The 16,516-nt window shown below is 43.0% G+C and overlaps 1 protein-coding gene across 4 annotated transcripts in view; it reads right to left on the reverse strand.

Annotated features, from left to right (window-relative positions):
• pcdh15b (protocadherin-related 15b) overlaps nt 1–16,516 on the reverse strand; it is a 186,085-nt gene that overhangs the window by 26,301 nt on the left and 143,268 nt on the right. For all 4 annotated transcript variants that reach the window (XM_053238777.1, XM_034309522.2, XM_053238775.1 and 1 more), the window contains 3 exons: nt 11,227–11,336; nt 8,473–8,613; nt 6,483–6,610 (listed from right to left, as the gene is read on the reverse strand). In XM_053238777.1, the coding sequence (XP_053094752.1) occupies nt 6,483–6,610; nt 8,473–8,613; nt 11,227–11,336 (379 nt within the window). The remainder of the gene's footprint in view (nt 1–6,482; nt 6,611–8,472; nt 8,614–11,226; nt 11,337–16,516) is intronic.

Below are 16,516 nucleotides of genomic sequence, written 5' to 3' on the forward strand. Positions count from 1 at the left end.
ACACTTCAACTCCACATAGTCTTGGACATTATGCTACATTGTGAACGAGGGAATAAAGCCTTGGCTCCAGGAAACCACTGGTTACTAGATAAGTGGCAGCTCAGCCATTATGCTTATTACGAACAATGACCTTGAGTGCGTGTTGGTCTTCCTCTCTCTGAGAACGGCAGAGCAACCTTAATTACATGGCAAAAGACACTGCCTGCTGAGAGTGAGGTATAGAGAGCAGAAAGGAGAGAAAAAAACTGTGAGAAAGAGAGAGAGGCTGTTAATGAAGACAGTCTATGTGCTGGAGGAGAGTGCCTGGCTGATTTACGAGGATCTTCATGGCAGGCTTTTTGTCGCCTGCACTGTTGACAATTATGGTGAGCTCTGTATCACGGTGCCTTGGAATTTCACAGCCAAACAATCTCACAGAAGCCAGCTGAGTACTGTCCACACCTGCTTTACACCCTAGACTAACATTCCCGTAACAAACAGTGCATCCATTAACATCCAAAAATTCTCACAAACACCTGCACTGTCGACAAACAAGAGTTATACCCACTCGGTGTCTGAGGCAATTTTCTGTCTAGACAGCTACATCTGAGGCGATGGATTGTTATTCGGTGCTACCGAATGTGGTGCTAAAGCTTTGTTGTGAGCAGACATTAAATATGAAAGGTAATTGCCTAAGACTTTATCATGATGTACGATTTCATTACAATATGATATTTAAAATTGACTACATGTTTATCTGTACCTGAAATGCTGGGTATCATTTTAAATGAATAGAAGCCTCAGCAGATACATTGTGGACCTTCGTGGAAATGATGCTGCCTTAAAATCTTCTGAATAGACAGTCGAGTGGATTGATAATAGTTTGCACAAAGTGTCCACAATGCCTTAAGTGTATTTTAAATATCATGGTTTATCATAGAACTGATTATTAGTGCTGCATCACAGTTAACAGAGAGCCTTAGTAGAATTCATTAGGTCTAAAGTGCACTTTCACACCTATTAATCTGTTTTTGAGTCTGAGTCAGAGTGAAATTGACACCTTATGGCTTGGTTTCACACTACATACAATTACATAGACCAAAAAGGAAAAACAAAACACCTTGGTTGAGAGGCATGTATGGCTGAAAATGTACTTGTAAAATGATTTTATTCACTGGTCAGAAATACAGCAACACAAAAAAAATAAAAGTAAATAAACCTTTGCCAAATGCTTGTAGAACCACAAAAATCATCTTGGGTTACTTGACCTAACCCTGTTCCCTGAAAAAGCGGGAATGAGATGCTGCATCTCAATAACGCTTATGAGAACATTCTTTGTTCGACCGGTTGTGAAGCAAGTGTGCCAAACACGCCAAGAATTGGCTTAAATAACCTCGGTGGGTGACGTCATTTGATTACGTGCACCTGCAGGTTATAAATAGATTTAAAACAGACATACCCTCAGGTTAAACCTTGTCTTCAGAGATGCCCAGTCATGCCAACAGTGCAGCATTGAGGTGCAGCATCTCGTTCCCGCTTTTTCAGGGAACAGGGTTACTGTCAAGTAACCCGAGACATTCCCTATCAAAAGCTACTCTCGATGCTGCGTTTCAATATGGGAATGAGAATATGGGAATGAGAATACCAACGGAAGTGTCTGGACCCCTCAAAGTTGTGTAGTGTGTGCGCACAAGCATTGAAGAGGTCTCAGACATGACTCTGGGATGTTGACTCAAGGACACGTGAGCTCGGAGTAGCATGGACATCCAAACTATAGAATCTGACAAATGTGTGCGGAGAGGACCTACCTGCTGCCTCACACACTTGCTGCAAGGGGACACCTCTTGCCAAAGCTGTAGAAGATGCAACCCCCCTGGTTGAATGGGCCCTTACTCCTAGAGGTGAAGCTTGACCACGTGCCTCGTAGGCTAGGGCAATAGCATCCCTCACCCAATGTGACATTGTTTGCTTAGTGGCAGCCGCCCCCCTGGTTGCGGCACCCAAAGCATATGAAAAGCTGCTCTGACTTACGCCACTGGCTAGTGCGGTGGACGTAAATCTGAAGAGCACGTACTGGACACAGTAAGTGAAGTCTTTCTTGCTCTGGTTTCGTGAACGGCGGAGGGCAGAAGGCTTCAAGAACGACCGGATGTATGGTCGAGAATGGAACCTTCGGAAGATAATTAGGGTGAGAATGCAAAATAGCTTTGACCAGCCCAGGGGCAAAGTCTAGGCAAGATGGCGAGACTGACAGATCCTGCAAATACCCAATTCTCTTCAGAGAAGTAATAGCCATTAGAAAAACCATCTTTAGGGTCAGAAACCTTCCCACAGAAACCCCATCAATCAGAGCATGGCAAGCTGAAATAGCGGCCAGATAGACTCTGAGAGTACCAAGACATGTGCCTGAGGACAGTTTCTCTTGCAGAAACCCCAGCACTGAAACTGCCTGGTGTGCCATTCACCAACTTTCGAAAACACGCCATCTGAGGGCATAACTTCTTCTAGTGGAGGGAGCTCTAGCACTTAGAATAGTGTCTACTACATCGGCTGGAAGCCCAGCATATCTTAGTTGGTCCCCCTCCGGGGCCAGACATGAAGGTTCCAGAGCTCGGGCCGGGGATGAAACACTGTCCCCTGTGCCTGAGAGAGAAGATCCCTCCTGACCTGATTTGCCCACGGTGAGCCATCAAGGAGGGATATTAGATCTGAGAACCACACTCTGGTCGGCCAACGGGGCGCTATCAGTAAGAGGCGAAACCCTTGTTGACGGACCTTGGCCAGGACTCCCGGGAGCAAAGTGATCGGGGGAAATGCGTAAAGACGCAGTCTGGGCCACGTATGGGCCATCGCGTCCAGACCCAGGGGAGCTGGAGGAGTCAGAGAGAAGTAGAGGGGACATTGTGCTGTCTCCTGTGAAGCAAAGAGGTCCACCTCTGCTTCGTAAAATCTTTCCCAGATTTGACTGACTATTTCGGGGTGGAGTTTCCCCGTGTGTCACAGCTTGTCTGGACAGAAAGTCTGCTCCCACATTCATATGCCCGGGGATGTAAATCGCCCTGAGGGACAGGAACTTGTCCTGTGCCCTGTTCGGGCAGCGTGAACGCAGTCCACCTTGGGGATTTATGTAAGAGACTACCGCAGTGTTGTCCACCCGCACTAGGACATGGTAGCCTCTTAACTGCTGGAGGAAGTATTCAGGGCCAGAAATAGAGCCATAATTTCGAGGCAATTGATGTGCCAGTCGAGAAGATGACCTCTTCAGATCCCTTGGGCTGGACGGCCATCTAAGACCGCACCCCAACCCGTGAGGGAAGCATCTGTCGTTAGCATCTTGTGATGACAACACGTGCCTAGAAACCGGGGTCTGAACCACATAGATAGGGTATGAAGCCCCTGGCGCGTAACCCTTATTCGCCTCTGGGGATTGGCCCTTGGATGAAATCTCCTGGCTCTGAGCCACAACTGAAACGATCTCATATGCAGGAGGCCCAAAGGTATCACCGTGGATGCAGCTGCCATGAGACTGGGAACCCTTTGAATGTAATGAACTGTAACTTTCTGGCCTAGCTTGATGTTCTTTAGGGTGTTTAGAATGGACTCGACGCGTGCAGGAGACATCTGTGCCTGCATCATGATTGAATCCCATACAACACCCAAATACATTGTCCTCTGAGCAGGAGAGAGAACGCTTTTCTTGGCGTTGAGTCTCAACCCCAGAGATTCGAGATGAGCCAGGATGACATCCCAATTTCGAAGCGCTAGCTCCTGAGACTGAGCCAAAATCAGTCAGTCGTCTATGTAATTTAAAATGCGGATGTCCTGGAGTCGTAGAGGAGCCAGAGCTGCATCCATGCATTTTGTGTATGTGGCATTTTGTGCATTTTATGGCGACAAGGCTAGGCCGAATGGAAGAACCCGATACTGGTAAGCTTTGCCCCTGAAAGCGAACCTCAGGAACTTCCTGTGTTGTGGCAAGATCTTTATGTGAAAATATGTGTCCTTGAGATCGATCGTCACGAATCAATCGCCTGATTGGATCTGAGACACAATCATCCTGATTGTCAACATTTTGAACTTGTATGTTCTGAGGTAGCGGTTCAACCCGCGAAGATCTAAAATTGGACGCAACCCCCCATCTTTCTTGGGAACCAGAAAATACCGGCTGTAATAGCCTGACTCTCTGTCTGGCAGGGGAACACGTTCTATGGCCCCTTTGTCCAAAAGAGCTTGCAATTCCTGTGTCAACAAATGCGCTCGTTCCGGTTTCACAGAAGTGGAGACCACGCCGTTGAAACGTGGAGGACGATATGGAAACTGAAGCCTGTAGCCTTTCCCTACAGTCCTTTCTACCCATGGAGAAATATTCGGCAGTAGCTTCCACGCTGCCAGTTTCTCTGAAAGGGGCACTAGTTTTGACACTTCGCTCTGTTGGAGGGATGTTAGATGTCCAGCATCCTGAAACGTGGCAGGAGGCAACCAAACATGTAACATTTCCCTGAGGGTGCCAGGAAGGAGCCTCTACCTCTACACCCCCAGGGTCCCAGGCACTCGACCCTCAGGACTTCTTCCTTTTGGACAAAATGATCGTCCTCAGATCCGGCCTTTTGCTGGGGCTGGGTCCCTACGAGGGGGCGTACGGCTCACCAGACTCTCCTTCTGCGACTCTCGCCGTGGAGAAACCGGACTGGGTCGGGGCTGGGTGGCTGACAGCCCCGACGCCTGAGCACGGCGGGGGAGAAACTTATCAAAAGCCTCCGCATGTCTTTTGGCCTCCTGGAACCTACTGATGACCATATTCATGGAGTTGCCAAATAGGCCGGAAGGCGACACAGGGGCATCAAGGAGGAACACCTTGTCCCTATCCTTGATGCCCGTGAGGTTGAGCCACAGGTGTCTCTCCGTGGCAACCATAGCAGCCATAGAACGGCCAATGGCACGGGCCATCTGCTTGGTCGCACGAAGAGACAGCTCCATGGCTCGGCGCAGCTCTGAAAACGCCCCCTCACTAATGCTCCACAACAACTCGTCATGGAGATCTGGGAAAAAAGGGAGAGATCAATGTTGGGATCTCTCCCCCTGGCCACCCGACAGAAATCTGTCATCTAACTTGGAGTGCCTGAGGTTCTCTTGCTCTTGTGGCCAGTCCAATTTAAGCCTGGCCACAGCATTAGTCACCACCTCCAGCAATTCCTCAAATGCTCTGTCATCACATAAGGAACACTCACAGGTGGTGCTCTCCGTTTCCATCTCACCAGAAGCAAGAGAACCCGCGTCCTCGGCTTGCTCTGAAGAAGCGCCGGGGCGCGCTTCAGCAGCGAGGGTGGAGACATCGTGATCTGGGGAGAGCGCGAGAGAGAGAGGAGGCTCGCGCACTCCTCGTCTCTCAGCGAGCTCGATACGCGAGCCCCACGATCTCAACATGGAGGCAGAGGCTCGCCCCTCCTGAAAGAAAGTGAGCCTCGAGCAGAGCACTCCGATAGGAAGCAACTCGCAGTGCTCACACTCAGCGTCCTCAAGGGCACAAGCTGCATGCTCTTTCCCGAGGCACTCCAAGCAAAAATCATGCAGATCGTCGTCAGGGATTACTTGAACACAGGGTGGCAAGCATCTCCTGACCGACGAACTAGACATGATCTCCTTTTTTTCTTTTCTTTTTTTTTTCAAACAAAGAAACAACGCTGGAATCAACGTGCACACACACACAATGCAGTCTCTGAAGACAAGAAAACTTGAGGGTATGTCCATTTCACGTCTATTTATAACCTGCAGGTGCACGTAATCAAATGACGTCACCCACCGAGGTTATTTAAGCCAATTCTTGGTGTGTTTGGCACACATGCTTCACAACCGGTCGAACAAAGAATGTTCTCATAAGCGTTATTGAAACGCAGCATCTCGTTCCCGCTTTTGATAGGGAACACCCGAGCACACCCGAACAGAGAGCTGGCGCTAAATACATGCAAACATGATTATGTAAATAATGAATTTAGAACATTTTGTGTATCAGATCCAGCATTCATCTCTCAACACATCACATTTCTGCAGTGCTATTACTGTTCTTTGGCTCAGTTTGCACCTCACAGGTCAGTTTAGCAGCTTACATCTACAAAAACATGCCCACAACCCAAAATGCATGAGAGGTTTCATTCACCTCCTGCATTTGGGACAAATCAGGGTCATATAATTTTCAAATCAAATCCGCACCTGAATTTGTTGGAAGCAGATCAAGACCACCTTGCTGTGATCTCACCTGCCCAAACAAAAATGCACCAGGTTTCATTTCAAATGGACTAAACACTACATATGTGAAAGCACCCTAAGAAGGTCATGGTGTAACATTCCAAAAATAACACTCCTGCAATACACATATGCTGTAGTAATGGTTTAAAGTTTCTAGAATTGTAACATAAAAAATTGTTAGCACAGCCATTAGCACTGAGCTGCATGTATTGCGGAAGCTATTGATGAAATAGTGCTTTGTAGAATGTTCCAGTACAAACCTCAACCTGCAGGACAGATGTGAATGTCTTAACGTCCTCTGTGACCCCAGCCAGGTAGAGCTGTTTAGTGAAAACAGGTGAATGGTCATTTTCATCTTGCACCTCGATGAACACCTTGGCTGTGTTACCTGTGTGCAAAAACAGGTAATTTACAATTCAGTGCCTTAGCCTCATGGTTTCTACTCTGACTAATCCCCCCTTACCCCCTCACTCACTTTTGGTGGACAGCCTCCTCTAAGTCGAATCGTTTTTGACATATTCTAGATTTAATCGTGTTTTGCAGGATGTTCAACTGTTCAGTGGAGATGTTCATTGAGAGGGGAGCACAGTGGCTTAGTAGTTAGCATGTTTGCCTAATACCCCCCAGGGTTGGGGGTTTGATTCCCACCTCTGCCCTGAGTGCATGGAGTTTGCATGTTCTCCCTGTGGTTCAGGGAGATGGTCCAAAGATGTGCATTGTAAGCTGATTGGGATCTCTAAATAAACTTTAGTGTGTGTGATTTGTGCCCTACAATGGGTTGGCACCCTTTCTAGGGTATCCCCCACCTTGTGCTCCAGGCTCCCTGTGACCCTGTGTGAGAATAAGCAGTACAGAGAATAGCTGGATGTTCATTGGGCTTGTTTTGATTTGACCTCCTTGGTCTTCATGATGCTGATTGTTTAGGTATGTTCTCTAACTAAACTTAACTCTAAACTCTGCGTTCTACCAGGAACAGATATATTTATATTGCGATCATGTTACTTCTAATAGCAACTGGTTGTACCAGAAGTAATTTAGGGATTTCACACCAGTGGATGATGAATACTTATGTAATCACAAATTTTATGTTTTGTAAACAATTCTGCAATCTACACTGATTTTTATATTGATTGATTGACATATAATTCCAATTATGCCTATTTCAGTTCCTAGTTAAAGCACTACAATATGTGGAAAAGTTTAAGGGGGTGAATACTTATGCAAAGCACTGTAGAATTATTATATCACTTAATCTCAATTGCAGGAAAGGAATAAATCTCTGATTAAATTATGCCGCAAATGGCAGCCGATCCACTCCTACTCATCTGAGTTGATAAAGTGAGTTTCTATACATAGCAAAATATTGCTTGGCAGATTATGCCCTCTTTCTGTTCTGTCATTTCTCACAGCAGAAAGCCAAGTCATGTCGCTTCTCAGTGAGGGAGAGTGATAGCTCCATCCATCATCTGACAGAACACAGCACCATGCCAGGGGGCTTCCAGAACATTCTCTTTGCCATTGGCACACACAATGGGCTACTTGACCACAGCACGTCACATGGTCACTACTAATGCATCACTGCAGGCTGATCTGTGTTTTACTTAATTGTTTCCACTAATTGAGCAAAAGAGCTTTTCTTCCACATAGTTCAAGAGGTGATACATGAATACTTTCCCAGCCATATTAATCAACCCTTTCTCACGCTACCTCATCTACATTTGCATTTCATCAATTGCTGAAGCTTTTTTTTTCAGTGAAGGATGGACGTGTCAAAATCCCTGCCAGAAAATGTTCACTAAGAAAGGCACTGTGTGGTTGACATGAATGCCTGTGACATGCATAGTTTTTGATCATAAATGGCTTTTATACCTAGTGAAACATAATCTAATGCAAACACTGATCTGAAAATCCAACACTTGGACTGCTTCAAGCATGTCAACATACTGGGAGTAATCATATAAATAAATGAATGCTTCCAGCACTACAACTAACTAATAAAAATTTCCAAAAGCGGCCACATGACAGGTAAAGTCAAATAGCTCCCCATTACCGTAATTGATGACAGAAGTGTATAATTAATCTCTGATATGCACTCAAGCAACAAGGTGTTTTTATTAGGTGTAAATAGATGGAAAGAGCCCCTATCGGAAGACTGATATCATGTGAAATGAGAATTCAGAACCAGGTGAGTGTTCAGAGATTTCAACAATATAATGGGTGCTGGAGAGACAGAACTGGTGGTTGACTCACTTTTTGCGGGAGCCCGGAGGTTGGATGAGATCACTCTCATGGAATCAGCCTCCACACGCAGCACATAGCTGTTGTTGCTCTCAAAGTCCAGGGGCTTAGCTGTGCTGATCACTCCGGTCTGGTTGTTCAGGCTGAATTCACCTGTGTCAAACGTGCATAATAATTAGAGTTTCGGGATTCATTAGAGTTTAGGGATTTATGTATTTAATAATCAGAATCTGCAATCTAATCAGCAAAACTGACAAAATTTGATAATAAAAATAAGTGGCGACAAATTTCATTATCAATTACACTATATGGCCAAAAGTATGCGCACACCTGGCCATCACACCCATATGTGGGTCTTCCCCAAACTGTTCCATAAAGTTGGAAGCGCACAACTGTATAGAATGTCTTTGTATGCTGTAGCATTTATATTTCCCTTAACTGGACCTCAAACCTATTCCAGCATGACAATGCCCCTGTGCACAAAGCAAGGTCCATGAAGACACAGTTTGTCAAGGTTGGAGTGGAAGAACTTGAGTGGCGTGCACAGAGCCCTGATCTCAACCCCACTGAACACCTTTGGGATGAACTGCTACACCGACTGTGCTCCAGACCACGTTGGCAACCTTCAGAGCCTGACCTCACTAATGCTCTGCACTCCCCATAGTTACTCTCCAAAATCTAGTGGAAAGCCTACCCAAAGAGTGGACTAAATCTGGAGTGGATTGTTGAACAATAGAGGTGCGATTTGTCAGGTGTCCACATACTGTTGGCCAAATAGCATAGTTGGTCTATGTTATGAAGCACGCTATGGAACGCTTGAATTGGAAGCGCTTTGAACACGCTATGGAATGTTGCTTTAGTTACACTAAAAATGCTTTTGATGGAAACGGCAGAGAATGTAACACTGAGCAGAAAAAAAGTGTGATCAAAATCCTCCAAAGAATTCCAACACTTCACATTACACATCACTGTTATAGAAAACTATGTTCTTCCTGAACCATCAGTTTCATGCGTATAATGTTTTATTTTATGTTTTTATTCTTTTGATTGCTCTATAAAGCATCCTTGAGTCTGTGAAAGGTGCTATAAAAATAAAATGTATTTTATTATTATTATTACTGGCCTCATGACATGACACACAACTTGTGTTTTTACATGAGGAACGCATAATCAATCATTTATGGATAATATGAGAAAGAGTGGAAGTGATGTGTCCTGGGGTTGAACCATGCTTGTTAAGTGTCAAGTATTTTCTTGGGTTGTCCTAGTTGTTGTCCAACTGTATTGCATATTTATCAATGTGCTATTTTGGTCAAAAAGTCAATAGCGTGTATGACAACATGATGGGTTGGAAATGACTGAACATGGTCTCAAATTAATGATTAGTCTACAAGATGAATGCTTTCCGATTTCAAAACATAACTCAAGCCATTTTTCTTTTATGGGAATCGATCCCAAAAAGAGTTAATTCCCTGATTCCAGGCATTAAAGACGGTCATGAACAAAGCTTTAAACTCCAAAAAATGATTCACCTCTTGCAAGCATGGCAAAAAAGCTGATTTTACTATCCAAATATTTCAGTTAGTGAGGCAACCAGAGGATATTAGCCTTTATATTGAATTTAATTGATGGGAATTGAATAAATTAGGACTTAAAGAACTAGGAATAAAAAAATGCAAGTCGGTCTCCCTGTGCTTTATTGGTCACATTGACATATACAGTAGTTGCAAAAAAAAGTGTGAGGAAGTATAGAATACTGGGCCTGATTTGGTTAACAAGCACTTGATCATAAATGAAAAATGAAATGAATGAACATTACTATGAAAAAGCTACCATAATCGACCTAACCTCGGGAAGCTTTCATTCATAATTAGGGATGCGGATAATTTTTGCTGTATTCCATTAATCTTGGTCTAAAGGCCATCAATTGGTAATGCTCTGGGTAAAATTAGGATTTCAGATGCAAACACCAGCTGCGTCTGAAGGCTCATCATCATTTATTAAAGATTATTTCCTCTCTTAGATGATGTCACTGTGTTAAACCTCTCAGATTCAGCAACTCTAAAGGGTAGGATCACCTTATCTTGTTCTTTTTAAGGCAACAACTGGCACTTTGATTAGCTGCATGCTCTGATTCTGATGAGAACGAACCAAAACCAATTCTCTCTCATTTCTGACCAGCCCCCAATGTAATTTAATGTGATTCCCAATATAGCAGGCAATTTCACCTGAACACACTGCGAGCATGAGGCTTAATATTGCTGATAATATGCTTTTCTCTCTCTCTCTCTCTCTCTATCTCTCTACCTCACTACCTCTCTTCCTCTCCCTAAAGACAACATAAGCAATAAGAAACTCCATCTCAAAGCCTACTGTCCGTGCTCTGGAGCTCTCTCAGCAGTCGTGAGCTTTCGCCTGAATCTGCACTCTTTATATTCTGAGCTTGATGTGTTACACATTTTAATATGAAAAATTACTGCTAGCTTTCACTCATCCTGCAGGCTGCTCATAATGGGCTGGTGTCTATGTATTACAGCCAGTATCCAATTTTGCTATTATCCTCTTATTAAAGGCCTTAACAAAGGACTATTTCATTGAAAAAATGCTAATGTTCCCCCTACCCTTGCCCTCTAGTCCACCCCCAGTGTATAATCCTTATTAGCAGCATTAACCCTATTTGAAGAGTTATTATAGATCAGTTACACTTGCTCTCTGTCTGGAGAGACACATCCGATGTGTAGTGTGCAGGTAAAAGTGAGCACTCACCCCCTTCATTCCCTTCAATGATGGAGTAGACAATGCTCTGATTTATGGCAGAAGCCAGGATGACCCCGACCACCCTCCCTACAGGAGCTTTCTCACTGATTGGTGGGAACCTGCATGCACACACACACACACACAGGGAGAGAAATTTATTATGACAATGGAACTGCTTCTGACAAAAATGCATCTTTCTACAAAAAGTAACTTTCAAAAAAAGATGAACAGAAAAACAAAATCTGCACAACAAGCCACTCAAACTCATCTGAGGGCATCACACTATGAGCAGGAGTGTCTCTGAACACAGAAGAGTAATATTCCTACTGCAAAATGAAGATCCCTCATCTTCAGCACCAGCACAGAAAGCCACTAAAGAGCACAAACCTATCATTCAGTTTTCTGCACAACTAAATGTATTTCACGGTTGATGCTGGGAATGCCAATCTAAACCACTATCATGTAACAGAAAGTAGTGATCACAGCAGCAGATGCAGCCAGTGTGTGCTATATCCAAAGAGCATTCACATCCTTTCACCCAAGCGCATGAATATCCAGAGTCAGGGACGCAAATGGATGGCTGGGTTTTTGTTTCATGAAACGAACTCGATTCATTTCAGCTGTAAAAGGCCCCTTGATTCACATTTAGAGGGAAAGAAAAAAAAACATGAGTAATTAATCAGCTTCTATGGTTAATAGAATCTCGGGAGTGCTCGCTGTACCGAAGGTATTAAAATGCCAGTGAATTGTGCATGTGATGCATGAACGTCTTATTATTGAGGGAATGCAGCTGTTTTAGAGTCAAACAGCTGGCATAAAAAGTCAGCAGTGTGGAAGTGAAAAATGTCATGTCTAGAATTTATGGGCTTGGTTTGTAACATCATATCATTAAGCAGGCTGCACAAGTCTTAATAGTATTTGATGTATAATGGTTTATGGGAAAAGTGTGACATCATCGGAATGAAGACACAGAGGTAATAAAGTATACTGTACAGTGGATATAAAAAGTCTATACGCCCTGAAAAATGGTAGGTTTTTGTGATGTAAAAAAAAATGAAACCAAGATAAATAATGTCAGAACAATTTCTACCCTGAATGTGAAATTACAATATATAAAAATTAACTGAAAAACAATCAGAAACATTTTAGGGAAAAATAGGAAAAATAAAAAAGTATATAAAAAACAATAACCTGGTTGAATACGTGTCCACACCCTTTTATAATTGGGGATATGGCTGTGTTCAGAATGAACCAATCACATTCAATCTTCAAAAGTAATTATCGTATAGCTGTAATCAATGAAATTATTCTGATTGACCCCAAATAAAGACCAGTTGTTTCTATAGGATTTTCTTGACATCTTCTTGGTTTCATCTGATTGCTGAATCCATGGTCTGCAAAGAGCTTACAAAGCATGTACGGTTGAAAAGTATCGATCAGGCGAGGGGTATAAAAGAATTTCCAAAACATTAGATGTACCATGGTACACCGTAAAGGCCATCATCAACAAATAGAAAAAATGGCGCACCATCACCAAGAACAGGATGTTCCTTCAAAATTTATATAAGGACAAGACAAAAACTTACCAGGGAGACTGCCAAGAGACCTACAGCAACATTAAAGGAGCTGCAGGAGTATCTGACAAGTACTGATTTCCCTCTTCACATGTCTGGGCTATTGGGTAGGGTGGCTGGACAGTTTCTCTTTCTCACAAAAAACATCTAAGCTCAACTAAATCACCCCAAATCATGTTGCAAAATGTGTTATGGTCTGATGAGACCAATTCCAAAAGGTATAATAATTCCATAATTCTAAAAGTTATGTTTGGTGCAAAAATAAAGCACATCACCAAAAGACCACCATACCCACAGTGAAGCATGGTGGTGGCAGCATCATGCTTTATGGCTGCTTTTCTTCAGCCAGAACTGGGGCTTTTATCAAGGTGGAGGTAATCATGAACAGCTACAAAAACCAGTCGATTTTAGTGCAAAACCCTCTGGGGTCTGCTAGTAAGCTGGAGATAAAAAGGAAATTTCAGCACGACAATGACCCAAAGCATACATCCAAATCACCAAAGGAATGGCTTAAACAAAAGATCAGTGCTTTTTTACTGACCTTTACAAATCACTGACACTCGAGACTCCTTCTATAAATGTTAAATAAAAATCTTTTTTTACAGAAAGTTTCACTCGATCAACAAACTGCACATTTTTCATTGTTAAATAGAAACACTTTTTTTAAATCTGTGTTTTTTAGCTTTAGATTTTGTGGATTGTTCACCCTACCAGTCCCTGTGAATGAGCTGTTGCTATAGAAACAATAACATACTAGAACAAACACGGTAATATAAACCTATCATTTATGCTACGGCCAGAAGAGCTTTCCTTATAGAAAATTATTCCATGCCTCCTCATTTGAAAATTGAATAGGGCTGTGGTATAAATGGACTTAATTTGCATTCATAGATAGAGAAAATAAAATCTAAAAATAATAAATATAACCTTGAAAACTGTCAATCTTCATACCCCTCTTTATTCACAGCCTACAGGTATTTTTGCAGCAGTGTTTGTTATACTGACTGCTTATGTACCAACTATGATCTTTCTGGAAAATAGGGGAAATTAAGCCTTAAGAACAAAATAAAGACATTTTCTTAAATTTGATTTTTCAAGTTATGTTACAGGTAGAAAATTTGATCAAAATCTGATTTTTTTGGCTGTTTTTCAGAGTTCAGTCCCAGCAAAGTCCAACATGTTTCCCCAGACCACCACACATTTATAGCATTTCATCTGTGCTGCAAGTTCTTACTACATCTTTTACACAATCTACCAGTTTGCACCCATGACATGGATTTCATTTTTTTTCCAGTGCTCTGAAACAGAAAATCTACTTCTTCCTCTTTTGTAAATCTTAAATATTAAAGACAATGGGCAAATATTAAATTCACGCCATGTTATGTTCAAACCAAACTAAATCTTCTGGGCCAGAATACTGCCTGACGATTTTTTCCCCTCTCCAAAACTCCATCTTGCTTGTTAATGCTGGTATTGAACAAACCTACAGGGCCATTTGTTCTGTTCCAGGTACTGGTGAAGGTGATACACTTGAGCTGTTGTTATTCCAGGCCAGCAGATGACAGAGGCTCTCAGTAGCTTCTTCACCTCTTATAATCCCTTTTTAAGCACTCCCTGACCACACACACACACACACACACACACACACGCTCCATCTGTCTCTTCACCAAGCTCCTCTTGGCCTGCCCGCCCTGCCCGCGGTGTGCTGTGTTGGCCCAGATAAGAGAGTGCATTCCTTGCTTGCTCTTGGTGTGCTGACAGAGCTCTAATGACCACTCAACTCCACCACACACACACACACACACATTTAAGTGTCTAATGAGGTCCCCTGCGGCCGGCGTCCCCATGAGTTCCATCGCTGATTCTCTGCACTCCACCATAACATGCTTAACTCTCATATCCTGTTCACTACACAGAAATTGATGTACTTTTCACTCAGGCCGCCTCTTTGGATTTTATTTGAAATTATGCTACATATATCCACCTAATGGCAGGTTTGAGTGCACAGGTGGGAGTGTAAGTAAGTGGTAGAGGAAATACTCTCAGGACAAAACATTTAGTAAACATTCAAATGGGCCATTTTGGCTCAAACAAGATAGAATAGGATGCCGTTTTCCGGACTGATAGTGGACCCCCCTGTGTGCAGTGGTAAATGTGTGGTAGTCTGGGAAAACCAGACAGAAGTCACTGTGGCTGAATTCTGAAAACTGACCAAAATGGAGCTTTTATTTTTATTTATTTATTTTTTAAAGATGTCTAAAACCTTGCTAGCTAAGTGTGTTCTTCTCACAATTTGATCATTTTTGACAGCAAAGACATAGACATACAGTAAGCCTTATCAATTCTGTAAGATGTCCATAATTCTCATGCGCCATCACATCATCAAAACAGAGAAGAGAGCTTACACACTCTGTACAGAGGACAAAGTTTTAAAATGATTAAACGACCTAATGAAAGACATTTATGACAAGAAATTTAGAATGATTGACTCGGTGATTATTTCCCCACCAGTGTTAGCATGAATAGAGATCAGTGGCATGAAGAGATGACAGTGAGGCTCTTGTTTAAATGCCATGAGTGACTTTTACCTCAAGTGATGAGACTGAGACTGATGTGGATGATGTTGATAACTAATTTCCTAAGATTTGAAAACCTGAAATTTGGCACTAATATTCTTTTCCCTAAGTATATGAAAAATATCCATTTTTCAGTGGAACTGGAATAAAATCTGCAATATGTGCAAATAAGGCACCAAATTCCATTCAGGAGTTTAACTCAACTTCTAGCCTGTAGTTTTCAAAATTATATACACTCACAGAGCATTTTATTATGAACATCCATAAACCTACTATCCATGCAATTGTCTAAACAGCCAATTGTGTGGCAGCAGTGCAATGCATAAAATCATGCAGATACGGGCCAGCAGCTTCGGTTAATGTTCACATCAAACATCAGAATGGGGAAAAAATGTTATCTCTGTGTTTTTGACCGTGGCATCATGATTGCCGATGCCAGATGGGCTGGTCTGAGTATTTCTACAACTGCTGATCTCCTGGGATTTTCATGCACAACAGTCACTAGAGAATGGTGCAATAAAGAAAAAACATCCAGCAAGCTGCAGTTCTGCGGATATGCCTTGTTGATGAGAGAGGTCAATGGAGAATGGCCAGACTGGTTCAAGCTGACAGAAAGGCTACAGAAACTCAGATAACCACTCTGTATAACTGTGGTGAGCAGAAAGGCATCTCAGCATGCACAACACATCAAACCTTCAGGCGGATGGGCTACAACAGCAGAAGACCACATTGGGTTCCAATTATGTGAGCCAAGAACAGAAAGCTGAGGCTGCAGTGGGCACAGGCTCACCAAAACTGGATAGTTGAAGACTGGAAAAAAGTAGCCTGGTCTGATGAATCTGATTTCTGCTGAGGCACACAGACGGTATGGTCAGAATATGGCACCAGAAGCATGAGTCCATGGATCCAACCTGCCTTGTGTCAACAGTCCACGCTGGTGGAGGTAGTGTAATGGTGTGGGGAATGTTTTCTTGGCACACTTTGGGCCTGTTAATACCAATCAATCGTTGCTTGAATGTCACAGCCTTGAGTATCATTGCTGACCATGTGCATCCCTTCATGGCCACAATTTACCCGTCTTCTAATGGCTAATTCCAGCATGATAATGCACCATGTCACAAAGCAAAAGTCATCTCAAACTGGTTAAAA

Source organism: Pangasianodon hypophthalmus, chromosome 12 (genome assembly GCF_027358585.1).
Source record: "Pangasianodon hypophthalmus isolate fPanHyp1 chromosome 12, fPanHyp1.pri, whole genome shotgun sequence".
NCBI lineage: Eukaryota > Metazoa > Chordata > Actinopteri > Siluriformes > Pangasiidae > Pangasianodon > Pangasianodon hypophthalmus.